The sequence below is a fragment of the Paralichthys olivaceus genome, chromosome 7 (assembly GCF_024713975.1).
Source record: "Paralichthys olivaceus isolate ysfri-2021 chromosome 7, ASM2471397v2, whole genome shotgun sequence".
In the NCBI taxonomy this organism is placed as follows: domain Eukaryota; kingdom Metazoa; phylum Chordata; class Actinopteri; order Pleuronectiformes; family Paralichthyidae; genus Paralichthys; species Paralichthys olivaceus.
In genome coordinates this window covers 5,127,178-5,148,472 of record NC_091099.1, presented here as the reverse complement: position 1 = coordinate 5,148,472, position 21,295 = coordinate 5,127,178, and the positions used below count along the sequence as shown (strand labels likewise).

The 21,295-nt window shown below is 42.0% G+C and overlaps 1 protein-coding gene across 6 annotated transcripts in view; it reads left to right on the top strand.

Moving 5' to 3' along the window:
- The window catches only part of osbpl5 (oxysterol binding protein-like 5), a 36,142-nt gene extending 15,316 nt beyond the window's left edge, over positions 1-20,826 (top strand). For 2 of the 6 annotated variants that reach the window (XM_020102198.2, XM_020102197.2), the window contains 21 exons: positions 7,913-8,068; positions 8,306-8,379; positions 9,585-9,665; positions 10,030-10,131; positions 10,379-10,582; positions 11,166-11,250; positions 11,346-11,508; positions 14,090-14,303; positions 14,510-14,694; positions 14,822-14,903; positions 15,691-15,789; positions 15,924-16,020; positions 16,141-16,239; positions 16,731-16,828; positions 16,974-17,063; positions 17,255-17,391; positions 17,820-17,999; positions 18,130-18,259; positions 18,569-18,683; positions 18,837-18,939; positions 19,118-20,826. In XM_020102198.2, the coding sequence (XP_019957757.2) occupies positions 7,933-8,068; positions 8,306-8,379; positions 9,585-9,665; positions 10,030-10,131; positions 10,379-10,582; positions 11,166-11,250; positions 11,346-11,508; positions 14,090-14,303; positions 14,510-14,694; positions 14,822-14,903; positions 15,691-15,789; positions 15,924-16,020; positions 16,141-16,239; positions 16,731-16,828; positions 16,974-17,063; positions 17,255-17,391; positions 17,820-17,999; positions 18,130-18,259; positions 18,569-18,683; positions 18,837-18,939; positions 19,118-19,253 (2,610 nt within the window). In that variant the 5' untranslated portion in view covers positions 7,913-7,932 and the 3' untranslated portion in view covers positions 19,254-20,826. Of the gene's footprint in view, positions 1-7,662; positions 7,804-7,912; positions 8,069-8,305; positions 8,380-9,584; positions 9,666-10,029; positions 10,132-10,378; positions 10,583-11,165; positions 11,251-11,345; positions 11,509-14,089; positions 14,304-14,509; positions 14,695-14,821; positions 14,904-15,690; positions 15,790-15,923; positions 16,021-16,140; positions 16,240-16,730; positions 16,829-16,973; positions 17,064-17,254; positions 17,392-17,819; positions 18,000-18,129; positions 18,260-18,568; positions 18,684-18,836; positions 18,940-19,117 lie in introns of those variants that run through there. The other 4 variants (XM_069528383.1, XM_069528385.1, XM_069528382.1 and 1 more) reach the window with 3 other exon arrangements.
- The last annotated feature ends 469 nt before the right edge of the window (positions 20,827-21,295 follow it).

Sequence of the window (21,295 nt, the reverse complement as noted above, 5' to 3'; positions counted from 1 at the left end):
AGCTTTAAGATATGTCTCTGTTCAGGTTCACTCCACTGACACTGAGAGTATCTTTAATAGTGTTAAAGTGGTGCCGTACTCTGTGTCCTTGATGCTCCACATGAAAAAGAAACCAAGAGAGGATGTGTCAGTGCAAGTCAAAGTCATGGCTACAGCCTCTCAAAGTACAGAGCTGAGGTCCTTAGTTATCTTCTCTCTCCGTGTGTATATAAACGTGTCAATGTGTCCTTGTCTGTTGTTACATTTGGATGTAAACAAAGAGGGCATGCTTGGCACCACTTCTCGGCCAACAGCTCAGCCTAGCTAGGCTCGCCTAAGGCTGGTTCTCACACTACCCCTGGCCTGGATCCAGCCATATAGACAGCCAGCTGGCATGATCTGTCAGGTCAAACTCCTCTCTAGTGTGTGTGGCTGGGGACCTACTCTCTAATTCAAACGTTTTCTGTGAAAGCAAATGCGAACAAATCATTCATGAGGTTTATAATGACAAATCTGAAGTCTGTCAAAAGAACTGCATTCATCATTTAAAGGCTTTTCTTTAGATCAGGTGGCTGCCTTTGGAGGGTTTATTCTTGAGTTATGTTGCAACAATGAGAAGGTCCATGTATAAAAGAAGCAGAGGAAATAGGCTGCCTCAGTGGGTGGTCATTTAAAAAAAAAATGACACTGTGGTCTTTTTATTAAGAGGGTGACATGTCTGCTTCATCAAAACATTAATGAAAACCTCTGAACTTGGTTGTTTTTGCTCTGACTAGCTTGATTCTTCATCAGGGATTTGTCTGTGGCTCTGTGAAGATTAGATATGAAAAGAGATGAATTTTATATATAAGAATAAATAAATGATACTGATAGATTTGACATTTAGCATGTTTGATCCCTTGCTGGATTCACCGTGAGTGAGTGGGGGGTTGATAGCGCTTCTAACGTGCGACAGATGCGAAAAATGAAATAATGAAAATAATAATTATCTTTATGTTGAAAAAGCAATGCAACACACATCGAAGACACCGACGAAGATGTCAAGAGAGTTTGTGATGATAAAAGCAGACGACGTTGTCGGGTGCTTTAAACATGATCAGGTGATCTCTGCAGCACAGTTGATATGTAATTTCCTGACTCCGTCTGCGCACCCAGCTGGTCAACCCCTCGCCTGAACAATGCAGGAGAGGATTTGATGCTGTTTCAAACACGTCTGTGAGGACGGCTGTAGTGTTTTGATGTAGTTGTTTCTCTTGCTCTTTTTTCAGTACATATTGGAAAATCTTTGCACCACTTCTTTTCCCCCTCTGTCCTGAACCAGGATCTCCTCCACCCCTTGTAGGGAACCTAATGTCTTATTTACAGCAACCTTAGCTCGCTCTATCCTTCTCCCTGGCAGAAGTCTCTGTGTACAGAGGGAGGTTGTGTCTCCTCAAGCTCAAAGTATAGTGAAGGCAGTCTGCTTAATTGACAAAGCTGTGGCCCATCATGCTCAGGTTGCTGCTGGGCAAGAACATGGATAACCTCTCAAAATGTTCCTGGACTACTTAAAAGCTGAAATGTTACAGTTGGTGAGCAAAAACTTAAGGGCAGGGAAAAGATATGGATATATAATAGCCGCATTCAGTGCTGTTGCATTAATTACTCCAGCCTTAAGCAGGGGCACTCTAGGTGAATGGGGTGGATGTTGGTTATGGACCACCACAGCTACCACAGAACAAAGGGGGTTTCCTATTTAAAGGAAGATCAAATAGGATGTCTGGCTGGAAGGCATTTTCTCCATCTGAGGTCCTTAAAATACACATGCACCCCTCCACATGACTCAGAATAGAACTAAACCACACGTCCTCCCACAGAGTGTCAGAAAATTAGACCACGTGTCTCATTTTTTTAAACAGTAACAGCAGACCTAGTTCTGTCTTCTGCATGTCCTCATGTTAGTTTTGGTCTTTTCATTTGTTTCTTTGAAGATTTTTAGATATTGTGGATATCAACCATCTTCGATCTAGTATCTGTAAAAGTTTTCAAGGTTGTAAGTTGTAATGCATGTTGACATGTAACCGTTGAAAAAAATGTTTTTATTGCTTCAGTTTAGTCAAAGTAGTTTTATACATTTGCTGGAACTGACCTATGGCCAGTGTTATAAAAGTTTTATCATGTAAAGTCCGGTGAATAAACATATTTGCACTGGGTGACGCTGTCAATGTGTTGACCTGAATTCTTAATGTAATGCTTTTATCCGTAAGCCTAATGCTTGAAGGTGCTTTATGTACGTTTTCTAGGCTGCTAAACATGGTTTATTGCTGGAGTGGAGGATGGTGACAGTTGCAGACCAAGAGCCAGACATTGTTGAATTTACAAAGCAAGAAGTTATACATTCTCCGTACAGGGCTGCTTTGAAAGTGATGTGACGGACCTCCTGGGCTGGGGCTAGCTGGTAAGCTAGCTCAGTAGAAGAAAAGAAGCGATAGAAATAAAAAACAAAAAACCTTGTGTTGACTTCCATCACTGGAGACAGCTCTTGGCGTATAGAGAAATAAACTTTGATGCTGAAGTCACAAGGTTTCTGGCTGGATTGTTAACAGCTGTTAATTTGAATGTTGGCTCTGTAGCAATAGCAAAAACTTACATAGCCTCTAAAAACATTACACATACAATGGAAACCCCAGGGTCAACTTGTATTCAAGGCATTTAAATAGATTTTTACAGTGATTTTATACTTTAGATTAATTGTTTTGGCACTACGAATTATAATTTTCTTTCTCACATTTCTCTGACTATTCATTTGAACAGACCATAATTTCCAACTACCTCGTTTGGGCTTTGTGCAAAATCTGCTAGTGGGAATAACCTGCCACAGCAGCAGGGTAGACAGAGTTCGAAATGCACGTCTTGCTTGTGTTCATGTATACTCACTGTCCCCATTGTACCATTTTCTTTTAGTAGTCTTCTCACTACGGCATGTTGCTTCGTTCACTGATTTACACACTGTACATGGCGACAGCCTATTGGTGTAAATCTAGGTCATGTGGCAGTCCATTAGTCCTGTCGTCACTGGAGACAGGGGGTTAACAGGGTTGGGGGTGCTGAAGGGAGGATCGAGGGAGCGATGGAAAGATGGAGGGAGTGTCTGGACTTAATCTGTGTCATCATATTAGCAACAGCTGGCTTGATGCTGCAAGGCTCTTACACTCTCACACATAAGCTAAACACATACTGCTGCATGTTCATGAAGATAAACCCATACACACACCGTGGAGTTTTTTTGTCAAAGCCACATTCACGCCCAGCTGACACTGACTGTATTTGTGTTGGACCAGCATTTTGTTTTTGGTTTTTTCTAGTTGACTTTTTCATTCAGGTTGTGTGAACTGCTCAGTCACAAGTTAGACTGAAAAAGTGAGGTGGCCTTAAGAATTTTTATTCTGGTGCATATAAATAGGTCCATAGCCTGGAAGATGCGCACTGATCAGTTGTTCACATTCTTTATATAAATAAAAAATAAGTCATTGTTAATAAAAGATGATTATTTAATCTCTGTTTTGGAGATGATGTAGTGTGTGTTTTTTAATTTTCTGTCTTTCTTTTTTAAAATAAAGTATATTCAATTTAATTCACTGTTTTTTCACTATGATGTCACTAATGCAGAAAACCACACTAGTTAAAGAGACACTGACAATGAGAAACTTGTAAAGCTGACAGATTCTGTGCACATGGAGCTGGTGGTAAAATTTCCACAGTTCTGTGAGTTGGCTGTAAAATTAAATACATTATAGTTTAAACTCATTTGAAAGACTTTTACATTGAGCTAAATTTGGGGTCAGGGTAAGTCTTTATTTGTGTGTGTGTGTGTGTGTGTGTGTGTGTGTGTGTGTGTGTGTGTTTGTGTGTGTGTGTGTGTGTGTGTGTGTGTGTGTGTGTGTGTGTGTGTGTGTGTGTATTTCTATTTGCAGTTAGACCTTTTGGAAAATGACAGAAGAGCCAGCATGACATGTCATTTTCCACATAGTAGTGTTGATAGATTTAGTTTCAGTCTATAAATAGACTATACGTTGTGTTGACTATAAAACCTGTACTCATTTCAATGTGAGTTTTATGAGGAGAAAAGTTTGTCCACACCAGGTCAATCTGAAAGGAACCTCTTTTCCTCTTTGGGGCTGTGTCGGTGTAGAAATTGGGTCATGGAGTTAAGGGCTACTGCCAATACCACATTTCCCCAAGGCTCCAATGTCACATGTGTATGTACTCAATCAATTAAGTAAACTGTGTCTCAACCAGAGTCTCATACAGTGGTTGACTGTTTGTGGAATTGTTTATGTGAAGCCAAACCTTGTATCCCTGAGAGACTTCATCAAGTTAGATCAGTCAAGCATGTTACCAATGTACAGGTTCAGACATGCCATCTGTTTTTCCTCCCTCTTCCTCCAATCTTTTAGAGAATATTAAAGAGTGTGTGCCAATTTGACAGCAGGTCACATGGTGTTATTGTTGTTGTTTTATCTGTCCTTCATTGGACAGATCAAGGTTAATGTTTGACACAGGAATGCGTGCTGTTGACCGATCTGATGCTGCTACTGCACTGTTATCTTTTCCACAAGATGTTCATATCACTGGGTAAATATTAGCCTAGCACCTGTGTAGCACAAATAGAGTTAATGTTGGCTTGGCTGGGCAAACTTGCTGTGTGCACGTAGGTCTGAAAGTTGAGGTGTAGAAAGATAGCATTCTGTGTTTCAGTTTTAAAATAAGGTCCGGCAAGATTAACAACTAAGCAAAATCATGCTTAAATTTCTCCTGAGATTCCCATTGAATTCTCACATTTTCTTCTTAATTTATAAATCATTGTGTCCTTACAAACCTTATATTCTTACTCACAGAGAAAAGAGCAGAGGTCGCTCTATTTCAGCTTTCCTCCCAACCGTGTCACAAAAACTGAAGTGTCACTATAACATTTTTCATTTCCATCCTAAAATCCAAATTCATTCAAACTATGGCGGTTTCCGGCGTGCACATTCCATATGTCCCTCGGTAACAACTTTTGGACTTGTGAGCATTCTGCAAATAGAGTTGCAAACTGCGCTGCTCACAGCTATACAATGGAGCAATTGAGCAAAACACTAAGTCACAGATCTCTTACGTGAAACAATTTTCTGGGAGTCATTATGAAACTGTGGCAAGAATAATGAGAACATGGCGGTCCGCCGCAGTCTAGATAATTTATGGGAAACACTGGTACTTATTATCTCTGTTGATACCAAAGATATGTTTTCTTTCCCAATGATTCCATCTTCATTAAACACACTGCTTCTCTGACTTCAGTCAAGACGAACACTCTCAGAGGACACAGCAGCCAAAGATTTATATCTGGACATGAAAACTCCCCAGTGGTTCCTCATTTAATTTTGATTATGTCGTTTTAGTTTTAAACTGTTGATCCCCTGTAAGAAGAACATTGTGTTCATGCACCCAGCACATATTAAGCACCGCAGACAGATTCATCTATTGCAGATTTTTACTTGAATGAACGACTTGAAAAGAGTGTTGCTGTTGCTGTTGCCGAGTGTGGGAATTAAACAGCACTGAACACTTTTCAGTCAGGCAGTGTTTTGCAGTGAGAGGCAGACTGTTGGGCACACATTTACACACCCACAGAAGTGAATGAATGTGATGCTTTCTCTCTCACACGTAACTATTTTTCTGATGTGGTCTGAAATCCAAGCAAAACTATTAGTGTGTGTGTGTGTGTGTATTTTGTGCCTTTATCCACATGTTTGTGTGTAATGCGCACTAAATGCAGGCTGCTCCACTGCTGCTGCAGGGATTGGCTATTTTTCTCTCCTCCTTGGTGCTACATTATGGGCATGTGTAATCCTCCTGGTTTGCAGCAACACAAGAGGCACACATGGTCACGTACGCACAGAACACACACAAACACACACACACACCCAAAAAACTACTGGCATGTCCTCTATATCCTTAGCTGACAGGCCCACACACACAACACAAGTAGGATGCCACACCCATGCTCGGTCTAGACTGCGTAATGTGCTCATCTCATACACAGTCATTCTCCTGAAAAATGTCTCCCTGCAGCTGTGAGAACCAGCTGTGATTGGTTTGTCCTGTCAGTTTGTGTGTCTGCCCACATTTTGACCAGCCTGCATTGTAACTGATATATTGATTCCGTGTGTACGTGTGCTTCTGTCTGTACAGTTTGGCAGTCCATTGTGCTCACCGTTGTGTAATGTTAATGCCTCAAGCTCTTTTCCATGCAGCCTGCACCCCACTCAGGGTTCAGCACTGTGCTACACATACACGCATGCACTGCAGCAATAGAAGGCTATTTATAGACCTGCCCCTCAAGGACAAATAAGGCTCCTTTTTTCGGAGAGAAATAAATTTACCTTTTCACTCTCATATCTTGGTCTTCCATGGCTCTTTGAAAGGACAAAAGGGCAGAGGGCAAGAGGAAGAAATGCACAGAGGAGATTGCAAGATCAGAAATGAGAGGAGAGTGTGGCGGTTGAGAGAGTGAGTCACAGAGGGAAGCAGGGAGTGGTGTGACGAGTACACGGATGTGAGTGTTCTTGTGTATTTTTAATATGAACATGTATATACTTCTAGAGGGAGGGTACCATTTTCTAACCACCGCAGCTCTTGCAGCACCACATGCGGTTTCCAATTTCCATTTCAAGCCATTGTCAACCCACAGGTTTCATATCTATCACTTACCGGTATAAACACTGCACTTGCACCATTGTAATCACAGCCCAACTATGTGGGAGGGTTAAAAAGATGAATCAGTCTGTAAAAACTCCTTCTATGAATGAATTTTATGTAACACGCTGTTCCCTGATGTTGTAATTGAGGACTTAAACAAGACTGGTCTGTAGGCTGCGAGTCAGAGGGTCTCGTCCGCTGTGTTTGTTTGTTTGTGCACTGAGAGAAAATGAATAGGATTATATTGATCAGAGCAGAGCACATTGTGTCCTTCCAGACAGTCCCAGGTGGTAACAGCTACGCTCCATTAAACTCAGTGTTTGACCGTCAGCTCTGATTTTCAATGATCAACTCAACACCCGTTCGGCCAAGCATGATTATCTGTCTGGAAAAAGCTGTGATGCTTAGCAGTTGTTGTGCTATGGATAGTTAGAAAGTTGAAACAGAGTGGCTGAGTGTACCTCAGGTAGCAATGAGGGAAAAAAAACATGTTAACAACAAATACTCTGTGTTTGTGTGTACATGAACTTGTTTTTGTCCACTTTATGTGGGCATGGTGACCTAAAAATATGACTCATCCACTCACCTCTGCAAATTACCAGCAGCACAGCGACATGAAGCTGCAGAGCCACAGCTTCATCATGCACATGTCTGCAGTAGCTGCAGTTTCCGCCCTTTTGTTTAGTGCTTTATTTGTGGACCGGCTCCTCGTCAATTCCAAGGGAATGAGTGAAGAGGAACATTATTTGTCTTTTGAGTGAAGTATTGTGGAGGATGGACGAGTAGTGGTAAAGGCGGTGGGTGTTGTCTTGGACAGTGAGTCTCTGTGGACACTGGGACTTGGTGGGGCATCTGTCTGTCATATACTCTAACAATGTGCAGTCTGAACCGCTTGTCACTGCTACGCACAGTGCTGTTATGTTGACATGTCCTCATACAGTAGGGGTCTTTGTTAGTGTAGGAGAGAAGACAGAAGGTGGGGGTCCAGATACAAATACACAGAAGGAAGGATCTAGGATGGCATTTCAGAGCGTCTGAGAGAGAATACAACGATCAGATTCAGGGAGAAAAACACGATGAAAGGATGAATAACTTCATTGAAATGTTTGTAAAATCTAATATTTGAACATATCGGCATTATATTTCAATTTTTTTTTTTGTTTTTAATCAGAATTTTCTCTCCTCTCTTCCCTTTGTGCTTCTCCCGCTGCAGAGGACGAGCAGGTTGTCAGGATGAAGGAGGAGAATTTGTTCCATCGGAGGTTTTCTCTGTGCCCCAACGCCACCTCCCCACCCAAAATTGACCCCCGCACCCTCACCCGGAACTTGTCTTATGGAGGAGACAACGACCTTTACAACCTCAGCCCAGGTAAATGACCCAAGGGGTCAAAGCAGACACATGAATATGACAAAACCAGATATATTATTTGACATGTGCTGGTGGATCCCAGCAGACTTTGTTGCACTGTACTTATTCCATAAAAATCAACCAACCTCAGTTGCTGCTTATTAGTTGCTTTTGGGGCTGCCATGCTTTAACTGTCTGTCAGCAGGTTTATTCACTGAGTTCATTTGTATGTGACTGTGTGTTGTGGGTTCCCACCAGGCAGTGAGACAGACAGGAACGGTCTCTCCATGCTGAGTAATGAACTTAGTCCTGCCCAATCACCAGGCAGCAAGGTAAGAACACAGCACCTGGTTGGGCAGCTGCTTAACACTTCTCTGTAGTTGACTCATTGGGTTTGCACAGAGCCTTCGCCTTTGTATTCTGTGATGATTTATTTTCTTCTCATCAACCACAGTATAAAACAACCTAAAACACAAACAAGACTTTTAAATGGAACTGACCTACAATTGTTGATGCATTGTTTTTAGAGGAAGTTATGTAACGTCAGGGCATTTTACAAATTGGTCATGAAATATATGAGAAGTGGAAACTAAACAGAGTTCTTTGTTTGTTTTGGTAAAAAAAACCCACTTACAAAATAGGAATAACTAACATTTTGAAGTCATGACACAACAGTGTGTAAAATCCACATTGTTATGTGTGAGGGCCATGGTGGGAACTGTGTCTGTAGCACCACATTTTGGCAGCTCAGGCATTTATTTTCCCAGCGCTGCCTATCTTGCTTATGCTGTATTAGTCCTAACAATGTGTTTCCATTCTTTAGTCATACTACTTATGACTGGTCAATAAATGTTTCCACTGGCAACCTGTGTTATCTCACCCTGTCTCGTCTCTTCTCCTCTTGTCACTTTGTCTGGCTTCATCTCGTAATATTGCCTATTTACACGTGGAACAATTCAAATAATCCACATGTGCAGCTGCATCCTCTTTTCCATCATGGAAGCCCTTTTAGGACAAAAGGAGACTGAGCACAGCCTTAACCCTTGCATGTTGATATCATTAGGGGCCGTAGTTGTTTACTGTGCTTAAAGAATGGCTTCTATTAACACAAACAGATAAGTGCCTGTGTGAGCTCAGCAAAGTGAGATTCTGATCTGTGCTCACAGATTAGTGGAGAAGTCATTTCCCTTTCTAACTAAGTCTGTGGGTTTGTGGTCACAACAGCAGAACTGACTGTCAGCGAAGTTGTCCTTCTCATTGAAAGGGCCACCTACCTGCTTCACTCAAAGTTGTGGTATAACAGATATGCTCTGTGGAACAGGGAACAATTAAATAATGTGCTTCCTATAATGCAACCAAGTCAAACAAGTTAAGTCTGATTGCAGGACACTATAAATTAATCATATTCACCATTGACCTAGATTTTTACAAGAGACTAAACTACTTTTAATTAAAATTTTAACTGCTTTTCTTTCTGTGATATCCTATCTCCCTCCTCTTCATCCCCTCTGATCATCTTCTCTGCTCTCTCCTTAAGTCTGAGTCCAGGATGTTTAATGGAGTTGAGAAGGACTGTCCCTCCCCCACAGAGAAGCTGGCCCGGAAGGAGTCTCTCAAGGTACATGACACGTCCCTTCCTTCCATAACTGTGAGAACTTTTGAGCATGGTTTTGCAGTTGGATTCATTATGACATGTGTTTAGTTTAGTATCTTCAGTATCTCTGTCACTCTGCGGCTCAGTGGTTCAAATGTACACAAGCCATTTGGGATCTTTTTAACATGTCCATGAATAATACTTTTACTGTGTACCGCTTTGTAAAGCATAGCATAATGAATCATGTTACTGAAAACCAGAGACAACAGGACGTCTTGTATGAATGCTTGTAGTGTGTTTGACTCTGCCTCCACCTAGTGGCCCTTTCATACCAGTCCACTAACCAGTGAGACTGATGACTCATTCATGTGTTTCTTTTGTCTCTCAGGTCCAAAAGCAGAATTACAGGCAAGAGAAGAAACGGGCAGCTAAAGAACTGTTCAGTGCACTAAAGGATCCCAGTGTTGTCATTATGTCCAACTGGCTAAAGGTGCGTGGATTTAGTTTTACACAGAGCTGTTACACTGAAAACAAACTGTTGTAAGGACTTATCTTTCATCTGTCATTGAGATATTTATTTTCACAACTGTATTTGATACAAATAGTTGTGCAACACTTGAACAGTTCTGCTGCTCAGAAGATTTAGTTATTCCCATTGTGTTTTGTAAGATGCATCATGTTCCTCTGGTTTCCTACGTATTATTATCCTTAAATTGTCTCTTCTCGTCGTTCTTTAGATCCGAGGCTCTTTAAAGAGTTGGACCAAGTTGTGGTGCGCCCTGAAACCTGGAGTTCTTTTGATTTATAAGACCCCCAAAACGGACCACTGGGTGGGCACCATCCTCCTCAGTGCATGCAAGCTGATCGAGAGACCTTCAAAGAAGGACGGTTTCTGTTTCAAGCTCTATCATCCGCTGGACAAATCTATCTGGGCTATTAAGGTCAGACATGGCTGTGGGCTCACTGACCTACTGTGACCACAGTGGTAACAGATGAGCGAGAGAACCACATTACTAATACAGACTTCAGCTATAAATTTATTCTACAATGTTTAGATGTTTAGATTTAGTCAGTTTTTGTTATGCTTAAACTAATACTGATAATGTCTGAATTAATTGTTGCTCATGAGAAATTATTTTGCGCTGAAGCTATATAAAAAGTATTTTCAGTGGTAGTTTGTTTTTTGCCATGGCTGGAGCTTTTAGTTTAAATATACTAACGTAACAAACGAAGAAAAAAAAACTTGTCTGCATTGAAAGATGAAAACAAGAGCAGCAGTAGTTATACATATATTCTTCTCATCTTAAATTCTTTAGAACGTTTTCTATTGTTTTGTTAGCAGTCTCTTTTCTTTCGCTCACAATTTTTTTTTTTTTTGATAATTCTCCTGTTCAGTTCTCTACAAGGGATATTCACCATCTTGTCCGATATTCTATAATATGGCCCTTAAGAGAGGCATTTAACTCTGTACAACAAAACTGAAACTGCGTGAAGCATTAATCACCATTTTATTCATATGCTCAGGGTCCCAAAGGAGAGACGGTTGGCTCCATCACGCAGCCTCTACCCAGCAACTACCTAATCTTCAGGGCTGCCTCAGAGTCGGATGGTGAGTCTGGTGTGTTGTTGTTTCGGTTGGATGCGTTTGCTCGTACATTATTGGAGGTACTCCTTCCCCTCTGTAAATTATGTCCGTCTCTCCAGGCCGATGCTGGATGGATGCCCTGGAGCTGGCTCTCAGCTGCTCCAGTCTCTACAAGCTGACAGCCAAAGCAGGGAGAGAAGGAGATATCAGCACATCTTCAGAGTCCTCTCATATACTCCAGCTGCTGCAGTCTACCGCACTCACTGACACAGAGTTGCTACAGTGAGTGAAATACACTCACATACAGCTGTCGAATATAATTTTAAACATTACTTGTTAATGCAGGATCTGTATTTCCTGTAATCACTATCAAGTTGTTGCGTTTGCCAATTCATGCACATGACTGTTGGCATTACTGCCAAACATATTAATGGTGTCCAGATGGACCTCAATTCAACAGACAACATCAGGTGTGGTCTCTATGTAGTGCGTAGCCCTCATGTAAAATATACATTTGCATGTGTAATTATTGTGTTTGGAAGTCGGCATATCAAATGTAACTCCTGCATTCTTGAAATGGAAGTTTGAAACACAGCAACACATTAAATATAGACAAACTCTTTTCCAGTTGGTCTCTGGAAATTACAACTGCAAATCATGTGTGCATTTTCCATGTGTGGTTCTCTCGAGATTTTAATCATTGAGGCAGCTATGCATATTTTAACACAACAGTTTTTTTGAACAGTAAGAGTAATACAACAGTGTTGAAGCATAATAATTATGGTCAATTTTAAAAGCAACATGACCTGTCTTAAAATATTAGCTATATTCCTTAACGTCACTGTAGAATAGAAAAACAGACCAGCAAACTTTTGGGAACTGTTGGGTTTCTCTTTATTAATAAGATTTTAAGCTCTTGACCTTCTATGTAAAGTGCCTTGAGATAATGGATATTATGATTTGGCGCTATACAAATTGAATTGAATTGAAAAGACTGGTAAGAATATTTTCCATAACAAGATAGAGACTGAAGTGATTTATGTCATCATACAACTTGGGATTTCAAAGCCTTCCAAAACTTGTCAGACCCCTTATATTCGTCTGACATTTATATTGTCTATAAGATAATCTGTTTCATTAGCTGATTTTTAAATATAAATCGATGTATTAGATTCTGAAAAAATCGTACATCACAATGTTGACTGGGAAGGTGAATGAGTAGTTTTTCCTCGTCAACTACTGTAATTGTGTTAAACGAGGCCATCAACCCCGACTGTGGCCATACTGACCTCCTGATTGTGAAATTAATTATTTGTTGTGTTTCAAAAAGCACCACATTTAAAACACAAGGTACAAGCCACCCACGTTGTGTATGTACTTTCTCTTTATTTTTAGGAAATCACACCGTTTGCTTTTGTGGTGATTGCATTATTTGTCTGAGATACAGTTTACGATGGTTAGTGTTTTTGAAATCATTTCAGTCGTTTCATGTGCACTGTGTGCATAACTGTCATACATTACATGTCCATTTCCTCTCCTCCTCCTCCTCCTCCTCCTCCTTTTATTCCCTCCTCCATGGCTCAACCGCCCTCTGGCCATCTATCATAGCTCTCCCCCCTCGCTTGCTCCTCTTTCAGCCAATCACAGCAGCCTCTACGATCACATGACTGACAGAGGAGCAGGAAGATGGTGTAGAATGTGAAACATACACCACCCAGAAAGGAACGGCAGCAACACAGCCGTTGCCAGCCTTAATAGACACTCTCACATGCACACACGCACACGCACACACACAAACCGACACAGATAGAAAACTGCACACGCACATTCAGGAAGCAGGTGTGTCAGAGGCAAGGAAACGACTCAGCACCCTTTAGTCTGTAGATTGGCGATAAGGAGCGGCTTCGTCTGTTTTTGGATTTACTGCTAACGTCACTGGTGGTGTTTTGATTCCTGAGAAAGAGTTTGTCTGTGTGCTCTATGTCTTTGAGGTAAGGAAAGCTGCTACTATTCCAAGGCGTGTTTGGGTTAATAAATAACGTTACGGGTTGGTTAGTAATTCACACCGCATGCAGGAATGTGACTCTTCAGGTCTGTCGAGCCCTTGACAAATAAACTCTCTTCCATTGTTGTTTGGATAAACAGGCTGAGTCCTTGTTTTTTGTGATTATAGGCTCATCATTGAATGTGTTTTTGAAAACATTTGACCTGTATTGATTTCGTCTTGTATGTCCTTCTCTGAATGTCTCTTTGTGCATTTTATGATGTGCGCTGTGCACCCAGGTGTCCATCTCCTGGCCTTGTATAATGGGTGTAAGATTAGAAATATATTCCTTTTTAGCACTCATGTCCATTTTCCTGTCTTCCTCTCCCCTCTCATTTTCACTTCTCTTTTCTTTGACCTTTAAGAATCTGTTTCTTTAGTTTTTCTCTTTTTGTAAACTTTGTTCCCTTTGTTAAAGCACTGACATCTGTGGTCTGGGTTTGTGTGCATGGTAACTTGTGTGTTTGGCACATATATCTATGAAAGGATGCGTGTGAGTGTGTAAACAAAATAAAATGCTGTGTATTCACTTTTGCTATATGTCCGTGAATATTTGTACATTATCCTGCATGTGCATCAGTCTCATTCAGGAGGTGTGAAAGGAGGGAGGATGGGGTGGAGTGATTGTCCTTGCAACCAGACGGGTCAGATTTATTAAATACATTCAGACCCTCCAGGTCAACCAGGTTTTTATTGTGGATGGCCTCTACTGCAGTGAACTTGCTTATCATGAGGTGGAAACAAGAAAACAGATTCAATATCAGGATTGAGGTTTGATACAGTTCTAACCTTTCTGTTCATGTCCTTTCTTAATATTAGGTTGAATGACGCTGTGCTGCTGGGCAATCACCACATGGAGCATGATGGCTTTTCTGACAAATCAGAGCGCGAGGCTCACGACGACTGGGACACTACGCCCAATGAGAACGGTGGACGGCTGACGGAGGAGAGTGACATGGACCAATCAGATGAGGTGTCCCCCGGGCCACAGGCCACAGCCTATGTAGAGCAGAGCACAGAGGAGATGGCTGAGGTGAGGCACCAAGTTTACTATGACTCTACATACGTAGCGTGCTCTACCTTATTTTGAGTTGTAAGTCTTTAGTTCTGTAGATCAGCAAACTTTACCACAGTAAGCAAATATTAGTATTAAATATAATCACTTGAACCCTGGTCTCTGATCACTGCACCAACAAGGGTTTTATGCCACCCTTCCTCCATTTGTATGTGTTACCTCAGGTTGGGGAGGCATCCCAGGTTGAAACTGTATCCGAGGAGAACAAGGGTCTGATCTGGAGCCTGCTGAAGCAGCTACGGCCGGGAATGGACCTGTCCAAGGTGGTGCTGCCCACCTTCATCCTGGAGCCACGATCCTTCCTGGACAAGCTGGCTGACTACTACTACCACGCTGATCTGCTCTCACAGTCAGTAACTGTATACTGTGTGTGTGTGTGTGTGTGTGTCAGTGAGTGCACATTCGATATTTTCATTCAAAGACAGATGGAAGAATCTTTTTATAACCGTGTCTGACTTGTCTGCTCGTCACCACAGAGCTGTGCTGGAGGAGAGTGCATATGGTCGTATCAAGCAGGTGTTGAGATGGTACTTGTCTGGTTTCTACAAGAAGCCTAAGGTAAGAGTTGTTCACACTGACTTGGCTTGTTAGTGGAATCATAATGTCCTTTTAAATATGCCAACCCTGTTTACAAGATGAGCCCTTCTTTTGCAACAGCTGTTTTGGATAATGATGATAAACACGAAATAAAACAGCAGCTTTTTAGTATTTAACATCTTTTCTGTGTTTCCCATAAATCTCTGTGTGGCTGGATCTGACAGCACTGTTACTCTGATAGCTGCAGCTTGTAGCTAGAAATAAATCAATGTCCTGCACACAGGTGTGCGATTAGCGTCTTTTAAGTGTTTCCCATATGTTGATTTATTTTGAGTGCTCCGTCACAGTATCGACATTGACCACTACCTATTGGTCGAACCTTACTTCATCAGTGAGCTGTGTGCAGCACATTGATTTGCTCAGCTCCACCTGTGTGCCCATGAGAGCATGCTGCGTGTGAACTAACTGACCAATCACAGTATGTAATCGACCCCAATGGCAAAACACCCCACATGAACCAACAACAACTAATGATGTTGACTGACTACTGCTAACAGACTCACTGTAGAGGGATGGGTAGAATATCGATGACCTCTTATTAGAACAACCTTAATCAATCAATCAATTGTAGTTTACCTGCTGAATTATTGAGTCCTATGAAGGAGTTATATTTTCCATAGTGATGCTCATGTGATTTAACTGCTGTGTAAATGTTCCTCGGCACCGTTTGACTTGAGACAGAAAACAGTTTGTAGCAGATGATTCTCACATCACTGCTCACATCTGTCTGTGTTTTGGATTTTCACAGGGTCTGAAGAAGCCTTACAACCCAATCCTGGGGGAGAACTTCCGCTGCTGCTGGCTTCACCCTCAGACCAACAGCTGCACTTTCTACATAGCTGAACAGGTGAAACCAGATTCTTAGCTAGAACGAGTAAATACACCTCACATGACTCATCCCTTTTGCGGAATATTTTGCACAATTTGGCACACACCTATAAATCTGACACCTCTCACTCTGCTGTTTCTTTTCTCTGCCAGGTGTCCCACCATCCGCCCATCTCTGCCTTTTACATCTGCAATAGAAAAGATGGTTTTTCTATCAGTGGAAGCATCCTGGCCAAGTCCAAGTTCTATGGTACGTAGCTGATAAATGTTCCAAGCCTTCCTTCAGAGGTACAGAAGATGACTTTCAGTGGAAGCTTTTTAAGGAGGATCTTTTCTTGAACTGTGATTTTTCTCTGTCCCTCTGCTGCAGGAAACTCTCTGTCTGCTATTCTCGATGGAAAAGCGAAGCTGCTGTTCCTCAGCAGAGATGAGGAGTATGTCATCACAATGCCCTACGCTCACTGCAAAGGTAACAGGTCTACAGTGAATATCTACACAAAATCTGTTCATGTTCTTGTTGCTGACCCACAGGGCTTCAGTTTCAATGACTGACACGCTCTCCTTCATACAGCGTCATCTCTTTAGATAGAATAATCATGTGATTGAGGTTCGTTTGCCTGAGACATTAAACAATCCTCGCTGTCACACTTAAATTACCACACATAGCTTCTGTGCCGTGAGTACAGGAGGTCAAACTCATCTACCACAGATTCAATGAAATCTGTCTGCTCTGAAAGATCATGTGTGGGCTGTAATTTGTGCGTCTGTCTGAGCTCCTGAAAATCAAATTACATCAGATGTCCAAAATCAGACATGGATGATCGGCGGAATCTAATTCAGGTCAACTGTCTTTATTCACTGAGTGTGGACGGTGGGATGTTGTAAATTATCTTTATTTCCCATCCAATCAATGAACTCGCTCACATATCAGATCTGATGCTGTAATTCTGCCACCTGCAGGTATCCTGTACGGCACCATGACACTAGAGCTGGGCGGGAAGGTCACCATCGAGTGTGAGAAAACCAAATGTTTCACAGAGCTGGAGTTCAAACTAAAGGTTCCAATTTTTATTAGTTAAACATTTTTTACACCGAATTTACTTTGACTAGTTGTTTTTCTTACATCGTAATAGTTGGTTGACTATTTAGCAGCTGATACTTCACAGTAATTGGAATAAAAGTGTTTGATCGCTTTGACCGCAGCCTTTCCTTGGAGGCTCCTGCTCCGTGAATCAGATCAGCGGGAAGATCTTTGTCGGCGAGGAGCTGCTGGCCACTGTTGATGGACACTGGGTGAGAGCTTTAAACTCTGTTCCTGCCTGCAGCAGCAGGGAGACTCATGAACTACAGGAGCCTCACAAGGAGCCATTTACACTGATAATATTGTATTATTATTTCACCTGTTCCATTGATAGGCAAGTTTAAGTAGTTATGAACTGGTTTTTCTGACAAGGCTGAGCTTTTCTTGCCTTTGTTACAATCAGGACAGCGAGGTGTTCATTCATGAAAAGCGCTCAGGCCAGCAGGAGACGCTATGGAACCCGACTGCAGACATCCGCAGCAGCCGGCTCAAGAGACAAGTGGTACAGATCGACCAGCAGGGAGAGTTCGAGTCTGAAAGGTAAACCACATATTTTATCATCCATGTATTGAATTGATACTTCATTTGAACTCAACAGACATTAAAGCAGCATTAAAGACATTTTCACAGTCAAACGTTTTGACTTGTCATTGCAGGTTAAGCACAGTTGTATCTACTACCATTAATAATGGCTTTTATTCTGGTGTGTGAGCTTTCACACTACCAGAGTTCTGACTCACCTAAAAGCAAAGCGGTCATTATTAATGATAATTACACATGTATTTGACAAGATAAATGCTCTCTCTGATCTATAACCAGTCTAGTCTGAGATTAATTAGTTAATTCTTCTTAAGAAAAACTATTCCTATTTTCATAATCTCATGTAAACAGTTACTAAGATACTGCTGACTTCAACATTATCTATTACAACCTTTGGATCTAATGTCACCATGTGTGTGTGTTGATAGACTGTGGCAGCATGTGACCAGTGCCATCATGGATCGGGACCAGATGCGGGCCACCCAGGAAAAGTTTGTTTTAGAGGAAGCTCAGCGGAGAGAGGCCAGGGAGAGAGGAGACAAACCCTGGAGCTCACGACTTTTCCATCAGGACCCCATCACCTCCGAGTGGACCTACAGGCACATGGAGTAAGAACACACACACTCACCAAGCAGGCAGTCTCACATACTCTTGTTTGTAGTTAACAGTTTATGTCACCCAAACAAGCTAAAATTATTGAGAGGAGATGTGGAGATAACAATATGTCATGTTTGGCAGAACGCGGCCGTGGGACCCTGAGCACTGCCTGGTTCAGTTCGAGAAGGACGGAGTGATTCAGACGCATAAGAAACGGCAGAGACAACACAGTGAACTGTCGTACAGTCACAGCTGGACCAGCCAACAGAAGGTCAGTCAGACGAGTCTAGCTAGAGCTAACTGCTGTATTATTGATCCTGGGTCATAGACGCTTAATCAAAATGGAGGCTGCTTCACTTCCTGTCATACCAAATATCCATGAAATGTAGGTGCTCTGAAAATAAGTTTGGAGAGAGTAAAGTATGAAAAGCAAAAGTATGATTCGTCTCACTTTGCTTAAGTGATATTCAGAGAGTGAACCACATCTTCATCGAGCTGTTGAACCAGCAGTTCACTATCAATTTGTCAGCTGTGGAGTTTGAACAAGTTAAAAAGTTGAGTCTCCTCCTCCTCTCCTCAGGCTGAGGTGAACGGGAAGCACAGGAAGGCGAGCAGCCAACCGTCCAGCTGCAGCCAGAACACAGAGAGCAGCAGCACCACACCTGAACCCACACAAGAGTCATCAGACAATGAAGGTGAGGTCCACTCACACGTTTAACCCTAACCATAAAACCAAGCGCTCACACAGCCGGTTGAAGTTATGACGATAAACCAAGATATCCCCACTTTCCCCAAAATGTCATTGATGCACTTTTATAACCTCATTTCCTCATTTTCTCTGTGTCCAGGGTTTTCGAGCCAGTGTGCACGGTGCAGTAAAGAGGTAAAGGACATCGCCCTGATAGAAGCCTCCATCACATCCATACAGAATACGCAGCAGGATATTCAGAGGTGAAAATAACAAACACATTTGCTCACACACAAACAATCAGGTAACTTAATGACTGTCTTTTCTACCTGGCTGCCTTCGGCCGACTTTTGTGTTTTTATTGTGGTGATTTTATTGAGGGTTTTAGATTTGTCATCAATTTTGACAACACTTCGGTCTGACCTTTCTCTCTCCCTGCAGGAACCTGGTGGTCCTGAGTCGTCAGCTGGCTCTTCGGAGGGAGACAGAGAACAGCGTCTCGTTAACAGGCCGTCACTGTCTCATCCTCTGTGTTCTGCTCCTCTCTCAGCTCCTCCTCAACTACGTCTTCACCTGAGCCTGCTCCTCAGGGAGGGAGTTTCCTTCCAGCACTGATTTGACATGAGATCCTTCCAGAAAGCACAGACTCTAATCAGCAGTGGGGGCAAAGACCTCAGATCAGTGTCAGGAGGGGAACTTTGTCCCGCTTGTTTCCTCCGCGAGGGGAGGAGCACAGACATTATAGCAATAAACACAGCCACCGCCTGTCAGTCACCTGCTGAGAGGAACGGCACCCCCTAGTGTAGCCAGACTGAAAGAGCACCGGCACCCAAGCACTTTGGACAGGAAATGAGGAATGAGAGACGAGCTCGGCTTAAAAAGATTTAGATAATGAAGATGAAATGTATGAAGAAGAATGATTTCACAAAAAGAAATGACAGAGAGGATGTTTCACCATTCCTTAGTGTCTTTTTATATCACCCTGTAATACTGTATATCTGTGAGTGTGCTTGTATGTGTGTTGTCCGTATCTACAGTAGGGCCCTATGGGTGCAGGCAGATCACCGCTTGGACTTCTCCTTCTCCCCTTCCACTCCAGATTTTTGGGCCTTAACGCTGAAGCCAAAAAAAAAAGAAGAAGAAGAAGTAAAACGCAACTTGTACAAACGAACAGTGCAATTCTTTGTGTTTTGTATCGATATGCGCTCAAATACACTCTGTCTCGTCTTTTAATGATGATGATTTTACCAAAACAGTATTTATAATCTGACAGAACAAAGAGTACTTGTTTACAGGGAGCACTGTGTGCGTTCGTTGCGAGGAAGGATCATGGGAAGGAGGCGGGGCATAGAGCCAAACAGTGTCTTTGAATTTGTGTGCCTGTAGTGCCGTAGCTGAAGGGATTAGTGCAGCAAGGCTTTGGTCTAGACCACGACACTAGTGTGTACAATCAGTCGCGTAAAGAAGCAGAATGTGGCGGAAGAAGGGAGCAAACGAGTGGAGAAATAAAACGAGATAAATTGGATACTTGGGCCTAACAGAAGGAGATTGTGTGCGTCAGTCCACACCATGTTCATGTTCACTGTTTTATGATGTAAACACTTAGTAATGAGTTACTTTTATCTTTTAATCACTTTGTATATATTTGTCAAGCGGTCTGTGTTTAAAAAAAGAGATTTCAGAATGTATTTATTGGGTGATTAACCTAGACTTTCCTAATCTAATTCAGCTTGGAGGACGGAGACCAGGGGTGACAATCGCACTCCCATGGATGTGTGTGTGTGTGTGTGTGTGTGTCTGTGTGTGTGTGTCAGTGTGAGGGAGCACATGTGTGCGAGTAAGCCATTATAAGTTGTGCTAAAAGAGGCCAGGTCCGTGCGCTTGCTTCTCTAATGTTGAATTGCCAGTAGAATCAGAGAGCACATGAAGAATCTCGACTCTTTGAATGCTTTTATTTACACTTTTATTTGTATATTCTTTTTTTTTTTTTTCATTTCCCTGTTTTCTACTCTACTGCCATGCTGTGGGGATTCTACCTGCCAGATACTTTTGTTATATGGAATGAAACTACAGAGAACATGAGGTCGCCCGATGTTTTCATTCATACCTGTTGCGTACTGTAGCACTACAGTAAAATACTTCAAGCCTGACACCGACTTGATTCTCATTAATGTCTTTTAATAAAAAAAAAAATCTGCTGGTAATCTTTCAGTTTACAAATGAAATATATTGTCATTCACCACTAGAGGGAGGCGCTAATGTTAATAGAAGGTCTTTACACTGGGACTGTCAACCAAGGTATTTATCTTATAACTAGATAATGTACCACCATCAGGCCCCAACAGTCCTATTCAATCAAGCTGCACCCAATTTCACTTCCTTATAGATATTACAACCTTATAAATACCAGATTTCTTTCATCTAGCTCCATGAATCATTCTCTTGAGAAATAAAGGACATTTTTGAAAAATGCTCACAGAAGTATAGACTAAAATAAATCCTGGATCTGCCCCATGAGCCAGTTCAATTCTAACCAATACCACGTAGTTCCACCAAGTTTCATGGTTCATCCATCGAGTAGTTTTTGTGTAATCCTGCTTACAAACAAACAAAACCATG